The sequence below is a fragment of the Colletes latitarsis genome, chromosome 14 (genome assembly GCF_051014445.1).
Source record: "Colletes latitarsis isolate SP2378_abdomen chromosome 14, iyColLati1, whole genome shotgun sequence".
In the NCBI taxonomy this organism is placed as follows: domain Eukaryota; kingdom Metazoa; phylum Arthropoda; class Insecta; order Hymenoptera; family Colletidae; genus Colletes; species Colletes latitarsis.
Window position 1 is genome coordinate 23,591,775 of NC_135147.1, and position 22,198 is coordinate 23,613,972.

At 44.3% G+C, this 22,198-nt stretch overlaps 1 protein-coding gene across 6 annotated transcripts in view; it reads left to right on the top strand.

Annotated features, from left to right (window-relative positions):
• Positions 1-22,198, top strand: part of Hth (Meis homeobox homothorax) — a 526,461-nt gene that overhangs the window by 483,947 nt on the left and 20,316 nt on the right. For all 6 annotated transcript variants that reach the window (XM_076782345.1, XM_076782344.1, XM_076782343.1 and 3 more), the window contains one exon: positions 11,365-11,423. In XM_076782345.1, coding sequence (XP_076638460.1) covers positions 11,365-11,423 — 59 coding nt within the window. The remainder of the gene's footprint in view (positions 1-11,364; positions 11,424-22,198) is intronic.

A 22,198-nucleotide genomic window follows, 5' to 3' on the forward strand; every position in this document is an offset into this window, starting at 1 on the left:
CTCCAAGGAAAACTGTTGGAAATTCGTTACTGAGAAAATTGTATGTTCATTCAGCTTTAAATTACGTAGGGAAAGTAGCTTCTCGTTTGCTCGACATATACAATGGATTCTATACGAGAAAATAATAACAAAAGTTCATACGAACATTCTCTCTAAGGATGAGAACGGTGGAACTAATAAATTTATGATCAAAGACCAGTATCTAACATTGTTTGATTATTAAAGTACGTCGTGTGTCAAAATGGGAAGTTTCATGTATACTTTGAGTTGTTTGAAATCTTCATAATCTCTGTATATTCTATTCGTAAACGATTGAAAGCGCACGATTGCAAGAAGTATAGTAAATTCTGCATGTTTTTTTAACCGAATGGTGTTGAAGATGTTTGGAGTTTGGACGAGTATCGAGAGTCGCGTTCTCGTTTCGAGAGCGAGAAACGGTGGAGGAAAAAAAAGAAGGAACGCGAGCAGAGGAGAGCAGAGGGCAAAGAGAGTAAAAAAAGGGCGGAGGCTGGTAGCAATTTCGTGGTATTATTTACATCGTCCGCGCGGGACGCGGCGGTCACGCTTTATACCTGATCAGCGACACGGTCTGTATAGGCGGAACGTACCTGTATACATTTCACCTTTTCGTAGGTAAACGCGCGGGCTGCACGAGCGCGCGGGGCACCGGCCGTCGCATAAAGCCCGGATTTTATTACAAGAGGATTCAAATTCCGCGCACACGGCGAGCCCCTACGGCGCGCCGCGGAGAAACGAGAGAAAAGACCGTAGGAATATAAAAAATGCCGCCCCGGACCACGTGAATCCTCCCGCGGCGTAAACCCATAAACCACTCGCGTATTCTATTTCTCGCGGATAAAAATTTCGATCCCAACATTCTCTTTTGCCGCTCGTACTTCGCTCAAAATCTTCCTACGACGCGTCTTTCCGATTAATCGAGGCGAAACTTCCTGCTCTCGCCAGTAGATGGCTACTTTCAACTCGTCTCTCTCGCGAATGCTCGAGTCTCGCTCCTCGACTGGTCTATTTCTTAGCATCTAAGCTGCCCCGGGCTCCTGTATACACAGTAATTACTAACGTGTATCGTTTCATTAGGAACAATGGGAAACGATAAACGTTCTTGAAGAAATAATAATGCTTTGGGTAAAAAAATACTCGAAGACTTGTTCCTAAAGTGTTAAAGTGACTCGAGGTTTGAGGTGTGCGGATGAGTCCGTACAAAGGCAGAAAATTGCACGCAAATTTCGGGGACCGTTTTCCTTGCATCTGCAACGGTGACACCTAAATCTTCGACGATGGAAATCGTGCCTGGAATGGTAGCCGCGTCGCGAACAGTGAAGCCCCCGTAGGAGGAACCGTCGGGATGAGAAACGCGCGTAGCCCCGGATATGTAACGCTTCCACGTGGCGGGCGGAGATGTAGGGAAAAGATTTCATGGCGCGGAGATGGTAAACGGGACGCTTTAGGGCCATCCCGAGGACGAGCGGTCAATCTAAACGACCCCTTATCTGCTCCAACGGGCGAGGCTCTCTCTCTCGGGCCAGACTGTTTATTCCTTCCGTGAAATCTGAATAAAAAGCGGTTACTCCAAGTAAAACACCAGAGATCGCCGAGATCCGGGAGTAACGGGCCTTTTCCTCGGGCCACCGCGGGGGATGGATGGCCGCTAGCCGCGTTTTTGGAAGACTAAACAACCGCATTTGCGTCGGGAACGGCGTGCTTAGTGGCGTCGGTGCTTTACTGCCGCCACGTGGCCCTAAAACGAGTGGTACGAGTCAACGTCTGGTCGGACGGAAAGAACCTGGCCCCGTTCGATTAATTTAAGAATGGACGTGTGAATGTGAATGTTTATTAATTGGTTTAGCTGAGGAATGTTTCCGTGAGTTGTAAGATCTCTCTCATTCGTATCTCGATACCCATCTACGAGGGATTTACTGAAAATAATTCCTACGTTAATAACTTATCGATCGAATTAAAATAACTATTCTAGTAGGAATAAGACAGTTTGAGGCTGGAAATCTTCTTTCAACGTGGCTACATCTGCCTTCCATTTGTTTCGATCGATGCAACGCGTTTGACAAAAATGCTTTTCAAACATAGAGGCTAGAAAATTTCTGCCTCCAGCTCTAGGCACTCACAATTTGCTCGAGGTAAAGAAGGTGTTAAAAATTGCAGAAACTGTCGTATCGTGTGAACTAAATACCGGATCGCGAATTTAACCATCAGAGATCGTCGCGAAATCATTTTTCGAGTCGCAGGCTTCCTCGAATGAGTCATTTGAGCAGGGATCTTGGCGCGATCGCGTCGGCATCGATCGCCATAATACGCCCTGGGTCCCCCTCTCGAGAACGTCCTTGTATTTCACCGGGCTGCGGAAAATGAAGTCGGCCTCGACGTTCCCAGGCGTCTTCCGGACACAGACGCCTCTTTCCAGACGTCGAAAGGCCCGTTAGCGTTCGCGCGAATTTCCAAGGGGGGGCGGAGAGGGATCGTTACTTTCCCGGTTCGTCGACGCGTTGCGTCTGGTCCCGCGATTCCCTATGGCTAAGGGTGACGGGGGTGGGTTGGTAGGTCGGCAGTTTATAACGGCGTCAGCAGTTGGTACATATAGTGGCCCCGGTGCCCGGAGTTTAAGAGACTGTTACAAGCTGACGCCTCCGTCGCTGCCGACGGAGATGGGGTGAAAATCAGGCTATAAGGGGGGGAGGGTAGACGGTGTGCCTTGGAAGGGGGAGGAAAGTAGACGAAGAGGGTGTTAGGTACGGAGAGAACCGGGTATCAACCCTCGACCCGACGACGAGATGAGTCTGACCCCGACGACGAGGTAGCCGGTGACAATCGGCCGGAGTACCCACTACCCCATAACGGGGGAGGGTTGCGACAGCTGTGGACCCAATAACTTGCCCTCGCGAGCCAGAGCTGCTCGCAAGGGGCTCCGAATGGCGGTAACGTCGCTCGATGTCCGTGCACGACTCCATTACGACAACGTTGCGCAGATCTCCGGGTCCACTCGAATTAGTTGACTAGTCGTAATCGACGCCCCCGCGTTTCTCTTTATTAGCGCGACTCCGTGGCTTTTGCAGACAATGTTTCTTCGAGTCACGAAAACGTCTTCTCAAATTGTTAGAATATCATGGATCCTAATCTGGGGAGTTAAATGAGCTGTAAAAATAGTTTTGTTTGGAGAAGATCGTTGGGGGAGGTGATATGTTGGTGTCATAATTTGTACGATACACTAGTTTCTAATTATCTATTTATTCTATTCTTACTATTGTTTACGCGAAATAACAATCCCATAGAGTTCTTAGCTCCTCCTGCTTATATTGCACCGAGTCAAGCTGTCGAAATGAGCGGTACATTCCTGGGGGAGGGCAAGGCGATGGAAAACCCGCGGAAAAGCCGACGGAAGTCGTGAAAATAGTTGGAACCCGAGCTGCATCGGACGTTGAACGTTTTCCAGGGATCCCTTTATTGGCGGGATCGTCGAACCGCCCATCAACATCAGCGCGAAACGACGCGCCGGCGCTATCGCGCCTCGGGAACACGATTTAGTGACGACCCCGGCAAAACAATTATATAAATTCCAGAGAGGGGTCGACGCGGGAGGAGGGGTATGGGGCAGCGTACTCTGCCACGGAGGTAGGAATTTTCCGAAAAACCGTTGCGTCGGGGCCATAGATTAAACGCAGCCGAGCTGCACACGTCGAGCCGGGGCCACGTCGATGCGACGCAGCCGTGCGGCTGCGGCGGGAGCTATCAGTGACACGTCGCGTGTTAAATCGCTTTGTTGACACACATAACCTGTCTACGCGTATCCGATACGCGCGATCGCCGCGCAGCTCGCGTCCGTTGCGCTTATACGGACGACCCTCCAGCCACGAGAAAATTCCCCGCGAACCGAGCAACGCGTTTTTTTTTATTTTTCCTCGACGCTCCCCACCGGCAGGGTGTCCATTGCAACTCTTTTCTAACGGTCGGGTCCTCGACTCTGTGCCTCGAGAATTTTTTTCTTTAGGTCTTCATCGACTCGAAAGATTGCAATCGGTTCGCTCTTGTTTGGCCAGCAATCTTGGACCACAAGTTTGCTTGGTATTTATGGGGTTGAAACTTTCAAGATGGGGGGGGCAAAATATATCTGTAGTTTGCGTAGTGGTTCTGGACTCTCTGAAAACGAAATTTTGGCCTCGTAAAAAATTTCACGGATATTGATCCGACAGCCAACGCGTTAATCCGAACGACGAACGCGAGTGATGTCGGTCCTAAGCCAGAAATGTGACTGTTCCGTCGAGTTCCATGTATCCGTGTGCTCTGGGACAGCTGGAGCTGTATTTTGCATGTTCAGTAAAATCAGACAAGTGTCGCCAAAAACGTCTAAATTTCCCCGCCGCGATAGGAGTTCTGGTGGTTGGAAGCAAAAAGGTAAACACGCAGGGAAAAGCTGCAGGCAAGTTTTTCAATATCCGGGCGTCGCGGCTAAACAGATCGTAAAGTATCGATAGAATCGACGCCGGGGGTGCAGCGCGGATACAAATTTTCGACGTGGCCGGGCCGGCCGTTCCAACCCCTAAATTCGTGGACGCGCGGGGGCGTCGTTGGCCCGCGATTTTGCCAGCACCGCCGTCCGGAAACCCGATTACACGCTGGAAGGATGCTCACGGCCTACAATGCTCATTGAATTTGTCGAACTGGAATTATGTATCGCGGGAGTAGCACGAGGAGAACGGAGGGAGAACCGAAATGTGGTGTGTGGTGGGAGGAGGAGGGGGGCACGGAAGATTCGGGGTCCCGGCGTGGCGAGCCGATCGAATACATTACAATGAGATCGCGATCGAAAACCGGCCGGAAAGGGACGAGAAACAACCTGGAACGAGGGAGAAGAGGATCGTTGAAAGAGAAAAATAAAGAGGAGGAACGGGCGCGCGAATCGTGCATTATATTCGGATAAAATGATTTTATCGATCGTAAATGCAACGATGGCCATCGCTGGCTTATGAGCGTCTGGATTTATAACCCCGACCGTGTCCTCGGCGTTGGGTTCGCGCGGAGAGAGTCCTGCAACAAAATCGTCCTCGAAAGACGATTCGGAACGCGGCGTAAAAACTCGACGCGGAAGCGTCCCTTTATGACTCCATCGCTCGGGGGGAATCGAATCGTTTCTTCTGTCCTTGTCGATGCTGATGAGGCGAAGAATTTAAGAGGAAAGACGTCTTCCTGGGTATATTAGGTTTCTCTGTACCTTGTTAACACATTACCGACCGGTAAACGAGTATTCTCGTTTTACGACAAGCGTGTGCTTTCTAGTAATTTTAACGCAGGAAAAAAATTTAATATCCGCATGTAAGTCCTGAAAATTTCAATGATATATATTAATTACACAGACGTTTATCACATTTTTAGTACACACATGTTGAAGGAATTCTGTGTCATTAAAATCACCGTATGGGAAAGTTTTAATAAAAATGACCCGTCGTTAATGTGTTGACACTTTGACTGCCAGGTTAGAACTTTAAAATTTTATACTAGACTACGTATTAGCATTTCAACTTGGGAATTGATATGGATGACAATCAAAGAGTTAAATAAAACAAGGAGTAATCTAACATTGTACACACTTTATACATGTTTCTAGGAAATAGATAAAGGAGTGAAACCTAAATAGAAGTTTGTTACATTACTATAGATCCTTGAAAATGTTCAATAAAATTATTTCAACTTGAGAATTGATAAGAATAACAGTCAAAGAGTTAGATAAAACGAGGAACAATCGAACATTGTGTAGACTTCAGCCGAATCAGTTGAGTTTGTGATTAAGAATCGATCTACAGAGGTGGCTACAACTTGCATACACTATCTTTGCATATCCTGTGCCCAGTATTGAACACACGTACCAAAACAGGCTGCGTAAAATTGTCACGGTAGATCTTGACCCGGATCATCGGATTGAAGATCGCAAGACAGGCGAGCGACACGTTTGCGCTGGGTGTATCGTCCCGATCCCCGATTCGATTCGTTCTGTAATGGGCAATGATCACGGGGACGGCTCTTCGATCCTCGCTAATGCGAAAGCTCGCCGTTCGCGTCGCATTAGCCCGCGGTTCTCTCTACACTGGCGAAATTGATTACCAATACCGACGCGCGCGGTTCCCTGACTCGCGCGTTTCCCGTGTACGTGCAGTAATGATGTTTTGATGCGGGGACCCCGGTGCACCGCGCGTATCGACTGCAGTTAACTAATGGAAGCTCTTCGATAATTGCGAGCGCCGACGGAGAGTAAATGTTGCCAGCGCGACAGTAATCATCGTTACTGGTGTTTCTGGCCGCGCGGGAAACGAGCACCACCGACTCGCGATCGCTGGATCGAATCACGGACGCTCGTGGATCGTATTTTTCCTTTTCACGAGAGTCCATGTACTATTCGTTGCTCGATAAAAAGCAAAATTTTTAATACGAACAGTTCGAAATGCATCCAGTCGACGAGTATTCGAGTTCCTTTTGAGCTTCTCGATACACAGTCGACGCGAAGCATCTCCGAAACTGTATAAATCGAATCCACGCGGCGTATAAGCAAATTCAAGCATTATTCATGTATGCGCTCCGGTAGCGCACTAAATTTCGTCACGGCGCCGGAAGGTCATGCGGGAGACACCCTCTCGTAACTCCGGCTTTTATGCCTTTTTTTCGCGGCAGAAGCGTGTCATATGTTCTTGCCTCCCCCTCTGGCCATAAAAAGTAACGACGAGCTTCGAACCCGGCCGCCCGAGCATCAGCGATTTGTCAATCGAGCCTGAACGTTTCCGGTCCTGTCCTCTCGAGCGACACCGTGACCGCGGTAAGTGGGGTTAATACGCCACGATCCACTGCAAATCTTCCAAATAATCAAGATAAAAATTTGCAGAACCGTGCAGGATGCTTCCAGAGGCGAAAAGCCCACCATTTTGCCATTTCGAGGCTTCAGAAACTAAACTGAAAAAAATATCCGAACGATTCACACGTGATAATAACGCTGAGTGCATATATAAGTTAGATTTTTTTTATTTTATTTAACACGTCATCCACTGCAAATCTTTCACTGGTCCACCATTTCCATCATCAAACTAAACTGAAAGAAATATCCCAACGATTAGATTCTTTTTATTTCCGCAAACATGGTGGCTCCAGAAAGAGGGGGTGGGTTCGTTAAACTCGTTTATTAAATCGTCTTCGTAGTGCAGAGAGAGCGTTCCATGAAAAATTCAAATTCGGATCCCGAAGCGATGACGAGGCGACGAGGGCCTAGCTTTTCAACCCCTCTGCGTGACGGGGCGCGTTTCTGGCAGGTTTGTTTCACGCCGCGAAACCGAGATGTACCCCCCCTGTACGGGGCTCATAATCAAAACTGCATTAAAATCCTGAAAGCGGGACGAGGGCTCGGTAAAAAGTGTTTTGTCATCCAGGGGCGGCCACTGCGCAACAATATGCTTCGTCCCTACGCGACGAAAGGGGCAGAAGAGCTGCGAGGAGTTAGGATGCCTCGTTACATCGTAAACCGATAATTTTAGTGGGCCGTTACGATAGCGCGGCGATAATAATGCCGTAAAAAGCTCGTCGACATCGCCAGTCCCGCGAAAATAGAGCGTTCAATCGTCGATTTCTTTTTTCTCCCGGCCTCTCGATCGAAATTTATGATCGGAACACTACTCATACGTCTTCCAGAGAGGGGGAGGAAGAGGGCACCTGAGAGACCGTGTAGCGTCCATAGTGGTTTGTTTAATTGCGGGTCGTTCGGTAGCCTCTCTTTTACTGCGATCGTAAAATCGATTTCTTCGTGGGTGTATCATGGTCGCGGGAGAAAGTAAACGTAAATTAATGAGGGGAATCTAGATCGATTATCGGGAAAAGGAAATTTGAGAATCTGTGACACGGTGCAATGATCGTGAGTTTCACAAAATCGAGGTTCGCCAGCCGCTGCCACGACAGTAAAATTTTATTCCGTTTTCCGGTGCGTCCAGGTTAAGTTTCCCCCGAACGGGGAAGATATTTTTGTCGGTTTCCCGGCTCGGCCACCGTAGAAAAGAGAGGAAAGATTGGGGGCAGTTGCCGCTGCTTCTGTTTCCGTCTCCCTCCCCCTCTGTAAGCGTCCCTCTTCTCCTTTGGCCAGGGGCTGCGCGCCATTGTTCGGGCGATATTTCAGCCACGGGGGTGGTTGCCAGGAGGGCGGCACGGGGGCGGGCGACGGTAGTCAGCTGGCTGTGACACGCTGCCTACGCCGCCAAAGGGGAACCAGAGGCGTTTAGGAGTATTTGGGGGCTGGGAAGGGGCCCTCGGTTTATACAAGCAGGGATACTCTTTCATCCAACGATAGCCGAGGCCTTGACTTTGAAGGAAGCCTGTGTGTTGCCGATCCTCTTGTCGCTTATGTACTCGTTCCACTCGTTTCTGGGTGACGGTGGCTCTGTTCTAGGCGGTCGGTGGCCGTAGAATCCGAAATTTACTGTCCTCTGTGGCACGATATTTGTGTTTTAAAAGCAGAAGCGTTTTCGAGCTTCGGGATCACGAAATTGATCGGTGTCGAAGCTCCCCCGTGTTCGTTGTTGGTCTAAATTCAAACTTGAGTATTAAAATCACAGCTTTGGTCAACGTGTTAATGTGCTGCTATAAATTTGGACGATTTATATCTACACGTAAGCAAATATTCAATATTAAATTAAAGAAATCACTGGATAGTCCAAGGAATGAGATCTCAAAATTGATTAAATATATTCGTGTACCAGATTACTAAAATCAAAGAAAATCTAAAGTTGACTGTAAACATAAATTCTATGAGAAATTGTGGATAATTTCCAACCAACCAAAAACAAAGTATTCCCACGGACAATTTGAGAAGTTCAACAGTGAACGCGTTAAAAGAATTACGTATAATCGTCGAAACAGTTGCCATCAAAATGCAGGATCCTATTGGAGCCGGCAACGACGCTTCGACTTCCCCATCCCCCGTATCGCCGCCCCCGCATTACCATCGATATCGATACTCGCGACGCGTTAATCGAACGCGAAGTCCCTCGTCGGACGTCCTGGACCCCCTTAGCCCGTTCGGTCCAGTCGATCGCGACCGACAGTCCTCCAACGGAGACTTTAATAATCATTATTCATAAGACTGGATCCCCGGGAGTCGACCAGGCGTAATACCAAGCAAGAAAGATGCGCCGCGAAACAAGAGAAGGGGCCGTGCAGCTGCGCCCTCTCCTCGCCGTCACGGAACCATGGTTTTCCAGGACGAGAAGGGGGTGTGCTCTCGAGTCAGTCGAGCAGAAACCCAATCACTTCCGGCGTCTGCGCCCATTAGGGCGCCGCGACGCTGACGTCGGCTGACGTACGCCGTTTCGCCCGTCTTCCTTTCTCCCGCGCGCCCTCCGGCTTCTCCTTCGGTTCCCTTTCCACCCCCCCTGCGATCGCCTCCGCGCGGCAAGCCCTCCTTTGGACCTCTGGCAGCCTCGAAATAGACCGCAGATCTATTGTTTGGAAAGCGCTCGCACGGAAGCTCCTTCACCGTGGCTAATGACGTATCGAGGATGCCTTGCTTCTTGCTTCGTCTCTCTCCAGCTTCTTCCGACAACACGCCGCCCCCTTTTTATTCGTTGTTAGCTAGATAATAGGTCGCGTCGTACTCGGGTTTCCGTGGTTGGAGGTTGGGGGAGACGAGCTTGCGCCCTGCGGCCGCCTCGGCGAACAATTTTTACGCTGAAACGGAGACGCTTCGAATTTAATATGCGGGAGACTCGAGTCTAGAGAAATATTAATTTACTGTATAGGTAGGAGCATTCAAATAATGAGTGCAGCAAAATAGATCAATAAGAATTAGATTTGCTCGGTGAATTTAAAAAAAAATTCACCCCCTTCAACGCCACGTAATTTTGTAATTTTTAAAAATCTTATTCTACAAAAATACTAACAGGCACGTCTTAATAATATAAACGACAAGTGAGAGATATCAGATTGTAATTGAAAATAGTATAGTTAATGAAGCTTCTAAATTAAATTCACCCCCTACGACGCCACGTAATTTTGGAATTTTTAAAAATCTTATTCCAAAGAAATATTAACAATCGCATCTTAATAATACCAAACCACAAGCAAGAGCTATCAGATTGGTCTCATCATATATTCCATATTAATTTTCCCAGTAGAATAGACCCACGATGGGTCAGACCAGCGGAGATACAACTCGTAGCTCGCGACTGAAATATTTTCCGCTCTTCCACTCAACGTTTCACGTTTGTCACGTAATATTAAACGCGATTAATCGCCATTTAGCGCTTGGAAATTTATTTTATCGTCCAAGCCTGTCTCCTACGATTCTCCACTTCGTAATAATAATTCTGTAGCGGAGAAAATATTTGAAACGGTCAGGAGGGAGTAGTAAAGGTGTCGATCGGAGGAACGAGGGGTAGGTGATCGATAGAGCCGAAGTTCGATTCGTCGTAGTTCCCGCGCACCTGTAGTCCTCTTTCGGTCGTGCATTTCGCTCCGGCCACTTCGTCAAATTAACATACACGATTCGGCCGGAAATTACGTCCGACAATTACGGACCTTACGCCGATGAAATATCGACGGTGCCGCCCCGACCAGCCAAATTGAGATGAACGATACATTCGACGTACGTACGCGCATTCTGACCGAGCTTTCGACCTTATCGCGTCGATCGCCTAATGCCCGCTACCCGTGATCCAGTGATCTACATAATGAGTCATGAATACGTCTGGCTACCTGACTGGAATCGTTATCTCTGATTAACCGAATAGATTCCTCGCTAGAGACGCAGGGCCCTTGAAACGCCCTGGCGGTAAATTAGCGATTCCACATTAAGATCGTCTCGCGATATTAACTCTTTCACTGTGCAATTTTTCTCCTCGAAACGAGCGCTCTATCCTCGCGAGCCGAATTGAGAAATAATGGCGCCCGACGCGCGAACGTCCGCTTGAATATGCGTGCGTTTTAAACGCTCCTTACCCTCCTTTCGCTTACGTCTTCTTCGGTGATAATTAGTCGGAACATCGCTTCGTTCGAGGCTAGAAAAAATGGAGCAAAGTATAGAGCAACGCGTGCTCGTTCTAATTAAGATGAAGATGATGGGTCGAACGAGGTCGGAACGTTTAAAACGTACGCGTTGTTAAACACAGCTTGCGGATCTGCATCTTACGAGTACTTGTTACGTTCCTGCGACCTTGAATTTTAAGGCGCTCGAGTATGCTTTGAAGAAATTATTTTTGAATATTTATACGAAACTTCAGACGTATGAAGTCAAGTTTTTCTAAAAGAGAGAGAATAGAACAGGAGAACCTTTAATGATTGGGGTTTGTTTTAATGTTAGATCTTTGTCTGTTTCAGGTTCATCAACGCGAGGCGTAGAATCGTCCAGCCAATGATCGACCAGAGCAATCGAGCCGGTAAGACGAGCCCCATTCTGTCAACAGATCCTTACACACACACATACACCGCCGAAGACGCGTATAATTTCATGTCACCTGTGCCGGGCATGCATCACGGATACGTTTATCCGGCTTATCACGAGGATTACACACACGGTCCTTATCGTTTGACGTAGATCGATGCGCCGAAACGAAGGAATTTAGCGTCCTCTATGCATACAAGTGCTCGTCGAATCGACCAATGTCTTAATTAAGCTAAGTTTCTCCGAGAACGTTTTTGTTTTAGGTGTACGTTCGAAGGAACGTAAACTCTGATAGATTTTATGGAACGACTTTATTATACGAATTTTATATTAATCACTTTAAACTTTATAACATTCATACGATTATAACGATGTTTCTTCTGTTGTCTTTTTGTTTTAAATAATTTTAAACTTACTTTCTATTATTAGAAAAAATTGTTTCACCATATCGATAATATCTTCCGTTGCTCTGGAACATTGTAAGAATGTTTGTTTCTATTTCTTTTCTAGTTAAATCTTTTTATTTAGTTCGATGATCGTGTACTCTTTATAATTTTAGAACTTATCGTCGATGTTAGCGTTGATTAGAAGTATCGAATTCTGGAAAACTGGCAATCACGTCGCCCGTTAATTCGAGAAAAAATTGACCGCGACGTGTTGCCCGTGCAATTTATGTAACGGGTGCTCGGAAGTCCTCCGCGTCTCCAAGTGCCGCATCCACCTTGATCATTTATTAATAAACTAACCGTCTGAACCTTATTAAGGCGTTGCTGGTTTTGTTCCCTTGGCGCGAGTCAATCGTCCCCGTTGATTCGTTTATAGCTGTTCTCCAATCTTTTCTGTCCTGTTATCAATTTCCTGCGTTCGTAATATCGAACCAGCGATACCGACGTTGAGAAATGGGGAGAGAAATCGTTAGAGAACAGAAAATTCCCGTTGAATAAAAGCTAACAGAAATTAATACGAAAAAGTAGACTAAATCGTTTTCATATTAATGGTAAAATTCCGTACATCGTCGATGTTAAATTCAGAATTGAATTATTCACGGTTCCTCGTAGAATCTATATTATCCAAAGTGATCTTCAAGAATGCGTTCACGATTAATTGGACGACGCGAGAATACGGTGGCTTTGAAGAACGTTCCCCACGACGGAAAATATTTATCCAAATAAAACGAGGGTCGCTGTATCGCGATACGGCCGAACCGACGCCGACCAATTTAACGCGACGCCCCCGCAGCCATCTTCGACGACGTTCGAGCCGCCGAAAAAAGCAAACAGAAGGGAAGAAAAACACCGACCCCCCGGTTTCCGGGCCGTGTAATCTGTAAAGACGTCGCGTTTACGAGGAGGGAATCACTTCGTTTGCAGTAAAAGGCGACAACAACGGTTACCTAGCCGGATCGGGGGTTGGAAGTAACGTCGCTCTCTGGGGTTCAAGGGTTCGCTTGTGATTCGGATGATGGCGGGAGGGCTGTTTCGTGAAGGCCCAGGGTGAGCAGAGGTGGATAACGTCCCGGATAACGTTCGGATAACGGCGGGATAATTGGTAGCGGTGATCAGACCGAGTTTTACGAGCAGCCAACATGCCTCTTGCCTCCTTCTTCGACACGAGACGGTGTCTTTTTCGGCCTTTCTTTGTTTCCTGGCACCTGGTCCGGTTAAACGGGTCGAAACTGGCTCGTATTTTTACGATTGGCTCCCTCGTGCGAATTACGGGCTGCTTGCTATGAAGAAACTGTCCGCGAAAAGCTTTTTCCCCGGGGAATCTCGAATTTATCCTCAAAAATTGTATACCAAATGTACTCTAGAGGGATTGGTGATCGTAGAATTATTTATTTTAGTCAATTATAATAGTTAAAGTACGGTAAGATCGATGGAAAGTGGATAATACCATTCGGGGTAAAGGGAAGTAGAAATATCGGATAATGGCCAGACGCAACTTCGAGATCGATTATCTTGAAAACGAAGGCTCCTGCAAAAAATTTTATTCTACATGTTCGGTGCACTTTTGCACAAGGAATCACCCTATGCTCGGGTAAAATTCGTCTCTGTCAACGTTAATAATTTATAAGCGTGACAAGTCAATTTTAAGTAGAAATGTCGCGATATGGTCAGACGCTGTGCTGAATTATTGAACCTTTTTCGTGCGGAAATTCGATACAATTTTGTTACGTAAATTCATAGTTTAGCAAATTCGAAGAATCGTGAAAGTTACTAAGCAATATTTTTTGCAAATTCAGCAGATTATATTTCATACTTGGGCAAGGAGCTTTTAACTATATCTCGCAAGCAATTGCCCAGCCCCTTAAAAATGAGACCTCGGATCACCAAGATTACATCGATCGCGACTGTAACGAATCGTCTTCGTGAACGATCCAGCGTGCGTTTACGGGGTAATGTCACGAACAGGGGTAGCTAACGAGTCGAAATGTCGTCGAGAGTAAAGTGGAAACCCGTGTACGTCGGATTGTCATCCCGAGTCAATCCTGATCGCGGTATCCGAGAGGTCCGCCCACCTTCGACTCCGTCGGTGGTTTCTCGGGCTTTGGCTACCGATTGAAATCGATGGCGGTACGTGAGAATCTCGCGGAGGCCCCTGCGGCCAGCGGCGTTTCCGTGGCGATGGTCGAGCCACGGAGAAAAATTCGCGAGGGCTACACGGACTTTTCCCGAGCCCTCCTCGTTCCCGGCCATTTTTCCAATTCCTCCGAGACCGCGTCCCGCCGGCGGCCCTTCCCCCATCCCGTCGACGATCAGCAGTCCATTAAAGCTTAATAGCCGAAGCATTAGGCCCCAGGGCAGATTTTGTTCCAACGGAAGCGAGATAAATGTGTCTTTCGAATACTCACGGTCCCTGGTGGACCAACGAAACCGATGCTCTCGCGCAGCCTCGCTCTCGAGGCGAGACTCTCTCTATTTAGACCAGGGGAACCCATGGAAAAACGTACAGGGTAGTCTGTAATGCGAAAATTATATGGAATTTTTCGAACGTGACTAAGATTTACGAAACGATTCGACGGATAAATATTGCCCGGTTCCGGATAGCTCGAAGTAGTCTGCGGGATCTTAGATTTATATTATTGGCGCTTGGTCTGTGAGCAGTTCTCGAGCGTCCATTAATCATATCCGTATCGGAGGATCTTTAACTCAGGCGTCCATCACTTTAAATTTGTATTAGCCGATAGTTCGCGTTGCGTTTATTTCCCGCGTCGAACGTCTCCGGTGACCCGCGCGTCAGAGGTCCCTTCGAGACTCCGCGAGCCACACGTGGACGATGACAGCTGCGACCCAAGGGTCCATCATCCTCGCGTAATACATATCCACAGCCATTCTGCGATCTTAACTATATTATTCGTCATCCTAGCGCTGTCAGTCGCGACTTCGTCTGACCCTAACTATATTACTCATCTCTCGTATGTGTAAATGCTTGATCAAACTAATTCAGCGTTAAACTTGGAGGCTCAAAAAATTCATTCTATTACTATATTATTCCTCTCGCTCGTACATCGACGCGTCTAAATTTACGGCTTAAAAAAATAGATAATATTTTACGATCTGACACATTCGAATCTCTTCATTGGAGGCCCTCCGAAAGTTTAAACTAATAATTGTTTCCTATATGCCAATGTAACTATTTGAAAATTCATCCTCCATTAGTTTACTCTGTTCTAAATGCGTTGAACAAAAAAATAATTCAGTCGTTGGAGTTGATTGAAACTTGGAAAATCTGACCTACCCCCGATTCTACGATCTCAGCCACATCGATCTACCGTGTTTGTCGAGACAAATTCGTTGAATTTCGAGGGTGGATCGAGCAGTCCCATAATTAATTAAACTAATAATTGTTTTCTATATGCCAATGTAACTATTTGAAAATTCATCCTCCATTAGTTTACTCTGTTCTAAATGCTTTGAACAAAAAAATAATTCAGTCGTTGGAGTTGATTCAAACTTGGAATATCTGATCTACCCCCGATTCTACGATCTCAGCCGCATCGATCTACCGTGTTTGTCGAGACAAATTCGTTGAATTTCGAGGGTGGATCGAGCAGTCCCATAATTAATTAAACTAATAATTGTTTTCTATATGCCAATGTAACTATTTGAAAATTCATCCTCCATTAGTTTACTCTCTTTTAAATGCTTTGAATAATTTAGTAAAAATAATTCAGTCGTTGGAGTTGATTGAAACTTGGAAAGTCTGACCTACCCCCGATTCTACGATCTCAGCCGCATCGATCTACCGTGTTTGTCGAGACAAATTCGTTGAATTTCGAGGGTGGATCGAGCAGTCCCATAATTAATTAAACTAATAATTGTTTCCTATATGCCAGTGTAACTATTTGAAAATTCATCCTCCATTAGTTTACTCTGTTCTAAATGCTTTGAACAAAAAATAATTCAGTTGTTGGAGTTGATTGAAACTTGGAAAGTCTGACCTACCCCCGATTCTACGATCTCAGGCACATCGATCTACCGTGTTTGTCGAGACAAATTCGTTGAATTTCGAGGGTGGATCAAGCAGTCCCATAATTAATTAAACTAATAATTGTTTCCTATATGCCAGTGTAACTATTTGAAAATTCATCCTCCATTAGTTTACTCTGTTCTAAATGCTTTGAACAAAAAAATAATTCAGTTGTTGGAGTTGATTGAAACTTGGAAAGTCTGACCTACCCCCGATTCTACGATCTCAGCCACATCGATCTACCGTGTTTGTCGAGACAAATTCGTTGAATTTCGAGGGTGAATCGAGCAATCCCATTTTCGAAATGCAATTTCCTCGCTGTCGCGACTGGGCAATCGCTGGTAGCTTCGGGTCAAAGTCGCCGGGTCGCATTCAAATTATCCGCGCGCGAGCTGCGTCATTTCTCATACTCTTTTATCCGGAAATATTATACATTTACCAGGAGGAGAGAGAGCGAGAACGGCGAAACTCGTTCGAATTATATTAAGCGTCGCTGCCGCTAATTCAGAACACGTTCCGTGGCGACGTCGGACTGCAACGTCGAGCGTGTGCATCCTCCTCGTCGCGCTTCTTCGTGTCGAGCTAATGACGCGCGTCGGCCCGATCATCAATCATACTTTCATTACGCGGATCGCAGCTGCTCCGCATTGACTCCGCGTGGCCCGCGGCCCATTGTTATTATTCCCCAGGTTCCACGACGGCCGCGTGCCCCGTCGACGAGGATGTTCTTTGCCACGGGGGCCGCGATAACGACGGCACCGCAATCAGTGATTTCATGCTCCGGCTTCTGCCCCGATAACGATTCGCGCCGTCCTTCCCGGCTACTGTAACGATTCTTCAAATTAACGTGATTCGTTAATTGAACCTTTCTATCCCTTACAATTAGGGAGAAACGTTAAGGGGAGAGCTCCATGTAAAATGGCAAAACGAGAGGTGATCTTTGGCAATTTTTTTACAACAGAATACCTTGATGAAAAATTTTCGCCATTTTTCATATATAGAGTGTTCGGCCACTCCTGGGAAAATTTTAATGGGGGATTCTAGAGGCCAAAATAAGAAGAAAATCAAGAATACCAATTTGTTGATCGAGGCTTCGTTAAAAAGTTATTAACGTTTAAAGTTTCGCCCGTACTGAATTTTTTTCTCGAAAATGGTTAGGATTTCGAGGGTATGTCTATTCACCAAAAATGATTGTAATTGACCCCTGAAAATAATTTTTTTAGAACGATTTGAAATTTTTTTTTTTCATCGAAAAATTTAGGCATCTACTCCCTGTCGATTTTTCTTAAAAATTCCTTTTTCATTTTTAGTAATTTTGTTTGACGCCCTACACAAAAGTTGTCTAATACTTTTTTGTAGGTACCCATGAGCACTACTTCCGAAAAAAGTTTCATTGAAATATATTCACAATTGTAAGAGTTATGGCTGTTTGAAAATTGGACCATTTTTATGGGGTTTATCTCATTTCGCGGGGTTAAGGACCAACTTTTCGAATATTTTTGCGATTTGTACATATTCTCCATCAAAATACGCGTAGTTTGCTTTTTTAAACATTAAAATCGTCCAATCCGTTCAGGAGTTATGGCATTTTAAAGATTCGCATGAAATTTCGAGGAAGCATTTCTGGCCTCACGTTGGATTTTCGGTAAGGAATTTTTTTCTCGGAAGTCCGTAGGATTTCGGGGGTATGTGTAATGACCAAAAATGATTGTAATTGACCCCCGCAACCGATAGTAATTTTTTTAGAACGAATTAAAAATTTTTAATTTCGCCGAAAATTTCACCACCTACTCGAATTTTTTTCTCGAAACTGCATAGGATTTCGAGGGTATGTCTATTGACCAAAAATGATTGCAATTGACCCCTGCAACTGAAAATAATTTTTCCAGAACGATTTGAAATTTTTGAATTTAGTTGTTAATAACTTTTTAACGAAGCCTCCATCAACAAATTGGTATTCTTGATTTTCGTCTTATTTTGGCTTCTAGAATCCTCTATTAAAATTTTTCCCAGGTGTGGCCGAACACCCTGTATATTCTTCAACATTTCAAGATACAAATATATTTTTTTCGTTACGTTCTATCGACTTTGGATGAAATGATAAATGTTATTCCTTATAGCAGCATTTTTCTCCTTTGATCTAAAATAAAAAACGACATTTTGTTCGTAATAGTAATACGCGAAACAAACGAATTTTTAATGGGTAAATTGACAATTTTTATGAATTCTTCGATGCCATTTTTTAATGGCAAATGATATAAGTGATCACTTCAGGATTGATAATAAAAATGATCTTTTATAGTGCAATATATTCCTGATATATTTGTGCAAGATGGGGGATATATTACTTATTAAACGGTAGCAGGAGAGCAGGTTTATACGTGGTGGGAAATTAGTGTAAAATTAGCTGCACGCACGTACTCGGAGGTAGTAAAGTCATCGTGCAAGGTTTTAGATACCGCTCCTAATACCAGCCATAAAGCTGCAATCCCCTTTAAATCCTACTCCCTTCAATCTCACGTATAGTACACAAACGGACATCCACTCGAACTATAAAATATAAAGCCTCGACGCATCATTTTACGACGTACAAGCTGCCCTCGTGTCCTCCCAAGCTTCAGATTCTATTAGGTGTGTATCGCGTGGGAGAACTCTGTGTCCCTTTGAACGATAACAAAATATCCAAGCTTTTCGTACTATCAAACGAACGCTTATAATGGTAAAATATTTACTGTAAATGATAAAAAATTAATCATTGAAGACTGGAATTAAATTCAAACTTTATACTAAACTCAATTTGTAATTTTTCTATCGAGCTTGAATATTCGCATACAAATATATAAAATGTTTTTCCATCGATGGATTATTTATCGGGATATGTTTTTTGAAACTCCAGTTGTTTGTACGGATAATTGAATTTAATTTGCACCAGGCGTAGGATTCGATTTGAAAGTGTAATGTAATATTTTAAGGGTCTGTTTTTTGAACACCGTAACGGTCGAATCCTCTAATGGGAATTGGCGAAGCGTTCCAAAAATACGCGACGGGGATCATAAAGCAACGCCGACGCGAGCAAATTCTACACATTGTGGTGCGTACAAATTGGATGGATTCCGAGAAACATCGCCGCGAAATTGACAGAGGTGCATCAGCGTACTAAATGGCGCGATACTGAACAGAAGTTCGCAGAGCCTCCCTTCGGAGGATCCGCGGAAATCGCATAACTTTCCCACTTACTACGTAAACCTTACGCTGTAGCCACGATCTAGCAAAAATAACTCTTCGATAAATTCTACGTAGCTTTATAAACAGACGGAAATAATTTTATACGAGTAATACAAAATTCGATGTTATATAAAATTCTGTTTAATTTGAATTCCAATCCAGAATTACGGAGATATTATACCCTCTGAATGTTTAATCCTCTCAATTATGCACTAAATACTAGCATCCATATTTAAAGAATATTGAATAAAATGTATTTGCTCGGAAGACCTCTTAATTTTCAAGTATTTATAGTTGAACTCATCGCGGGAAGTGTACGTTTCCATTTCTCTGACACGGAAATTCGACCCATTTCCCGGAGGAAAAATTTTTCGAGGGGGTCGGTTCTTTATCAAAAGTTTTTCGCGTGCTCTCTAACCTTCGGCGCCGGGGCGCTGGGACGCTGGCGCGTATACAGTTACTAGCAGCGCCCGGTAACACCGGTGGAATCGTCGTCCTTTCACGTGTTCGCGGAACGACGCAGTAAAAACGTAACAGCAGCCCCGAAGTACCGTAAAGCTGCGACCGTACGGTGCATTTCGTAACGATGCCGCGATAAAAGGCGTCGGCCAACCTCCGTGGCCGAACGTACGAACAGTTCCCCGGCCTCTCTCGACCGTAATATTCACGGTGAACAAGTTGTTTTCGATAGCGACGGAGTTCGGGTCGAATATTCTCGAGAGCCGCTCGCGCCAGCTGGATCCCCGCGATGAAGCGAATGGCGGCGATTAATTATTTTATCTTTCGACGAGAACACGACGCCGAGCGCGGCTGAATTTTCTTGTTTTCGAGCAGTCTTCCTGTACTTCGTACCTTACGACTTCCAAACCGCACCATTCCCTGTAACATCTTAGTGCGTGTCGGACTTTCCGTTTCCCATCGAGCCACCGCAGACTTTGTACTCGATTTTTCTTAGTATTATAATATTCGAATTGTATCAGCTACTTGATCCTAGTTTTCATCATGTAACTTCGATCTGATATATTAAATTGTTACGCTTGGACTGTGCAATTTACTCGAAATAAACGGAATGACTTGAGTTTATTAACGCAAGATAGAAAAATTAAAACCAGACTGTTTATATTTAGGCGCTTTATTTTTATTGTTTACCATCTCGTGGAATATATTGTTCTTTCTCAGACCATGTATCTAACTGAATAGGAAATTTGTTCCTGATGTGCAGACCTAATCGGAATTTTCTGAAATAGGGACCGAGACAGTAAACGATTGTTTCACACTACTACCAGAATATTAAAAGTTTCTAGTCAGCTAACCCAGACCTAAACCATATGTAGATGATGTAACAGTCACTGTGTTAAGCTAGTTAGAATCTGACTTTGTTAATCTGGATATAACGAACTTCAATATAAGTGCAATTATGGAACGTTGCAAGAAATTGATGAACTAATTTAAAAAGCATAGTCGAAAATGAAAGCTAACCCAGATGTAACTCATATGTAGACGATGTAACAGTCACTGTGTTAAGCTAGTTAGAATCTGACTTTGTTAATCTGGATATAACGAACTTCAATATAAGTGCAATTATGGAACGTTGCAAGAAATTGATGAACTAATCTAAAAAGCATAGTCGAAAATGAAAGCTAACTCAGATGTAACCCATATGTAGACGATGTAACAGTCACTGTGTTAAGTTAGTTAGAATTTGACTTTATCAATCTCGATATTACAAATCTCAAAATAAGTGCAATTATAGAACGTTCCAAGAAATTGATGAACTAAATTAATGTAAAAAGCATAGTCAAAAATGAAAGCTAACTCAGATGTAACCCATATGTAGACGATGTAACAGTCACTGTCTTAAGTTAGTTAGAATTTGACTTTATCAATCTCGATATTACAAATCTCAAAATAAGTGCAATTATAGAACGTTCCAAGAAATTGATGAACTAAATTAATGTAAAAAGCATAGTCAAAAATGAGAGCTAACTCAGATGTAACCCATATGTAGACGATGTAAGTCACTGTGTTAAGCTACTCAGAACCTGACTTTGTAAATCTCGATATAACAAACCTCAAAATAAGTGCAATTATGGAACGTGCGAAGAAATTGATGAACTAATCTAAAAAGCATAGTCGAAAATGAAAGCTAACCCAGATGTAACCCATATGTAGACGATGTAAGTCACTGTGTTAAGCTATTCAGAACCTGACTTTGTAAATCTCGATATAACAAACCTCAAAATAAGTGCAATTATGGAACGTGCGAAGAAATTGATGAACTAAATTAATGTAAAAAGCATAGTCAAAAATGGAAGCTAACCCAGACCTAAACCATATGTAGATGATGTAACAGTCACTGTGTTAAGCTAGTTAGAATCTGACTTTGTTAATCTGGATATAACGAACTTCAATATAAGTGCAATTATGGAACGTTGCAAGAAATTGATGAACTAATCTAAAAAGCATTGTCGAAAATGAAAGCTAACTCAGATGTAACCCATATGTAGACGATGTAACAGTCACTGTGTTAAGTTAGTTAGAATCTGACTTTGTTAATCTCGATATAACGTACCTCAAAATAAGTGCAATTATGGAACGTCCCAAGAAATTGATGAATTAAATTAATGTAAAAAGCATAGTCAAAAATGAAAGCTAACTCAGATGTAACCCATATGTAGACGATGTAAGTCACTGTGTTAAGCTACTCAGAACCTGACTTTGTAAATCTCGATATAACAAACCTCAAAATAAGTGCAATTATGGAACGTGGGAAGAAATTGATGAACTAATCTAAAAAGCATAGTTGAAAATGAAAGCTAACCCAGGTCTAACCCATATGTAGACGATGTAACAGTCACTGTGTTAAGCTACTCAGAACCTGACTTTGCCAATCTCGATACTATAAACCTCAAAATAAGTGCAATTATGGAACGTTCCAAGAAATTGATGAACTAATCTAAAAAGCATAGTCGAAAATGAAAGCTAACCCAGATCTAACCCATATGTAGACGATGTAAGTCACTGTGTTAAGCTACTCAGAACCAGACTTTGTAAATCTCGATATAACAAACCTCA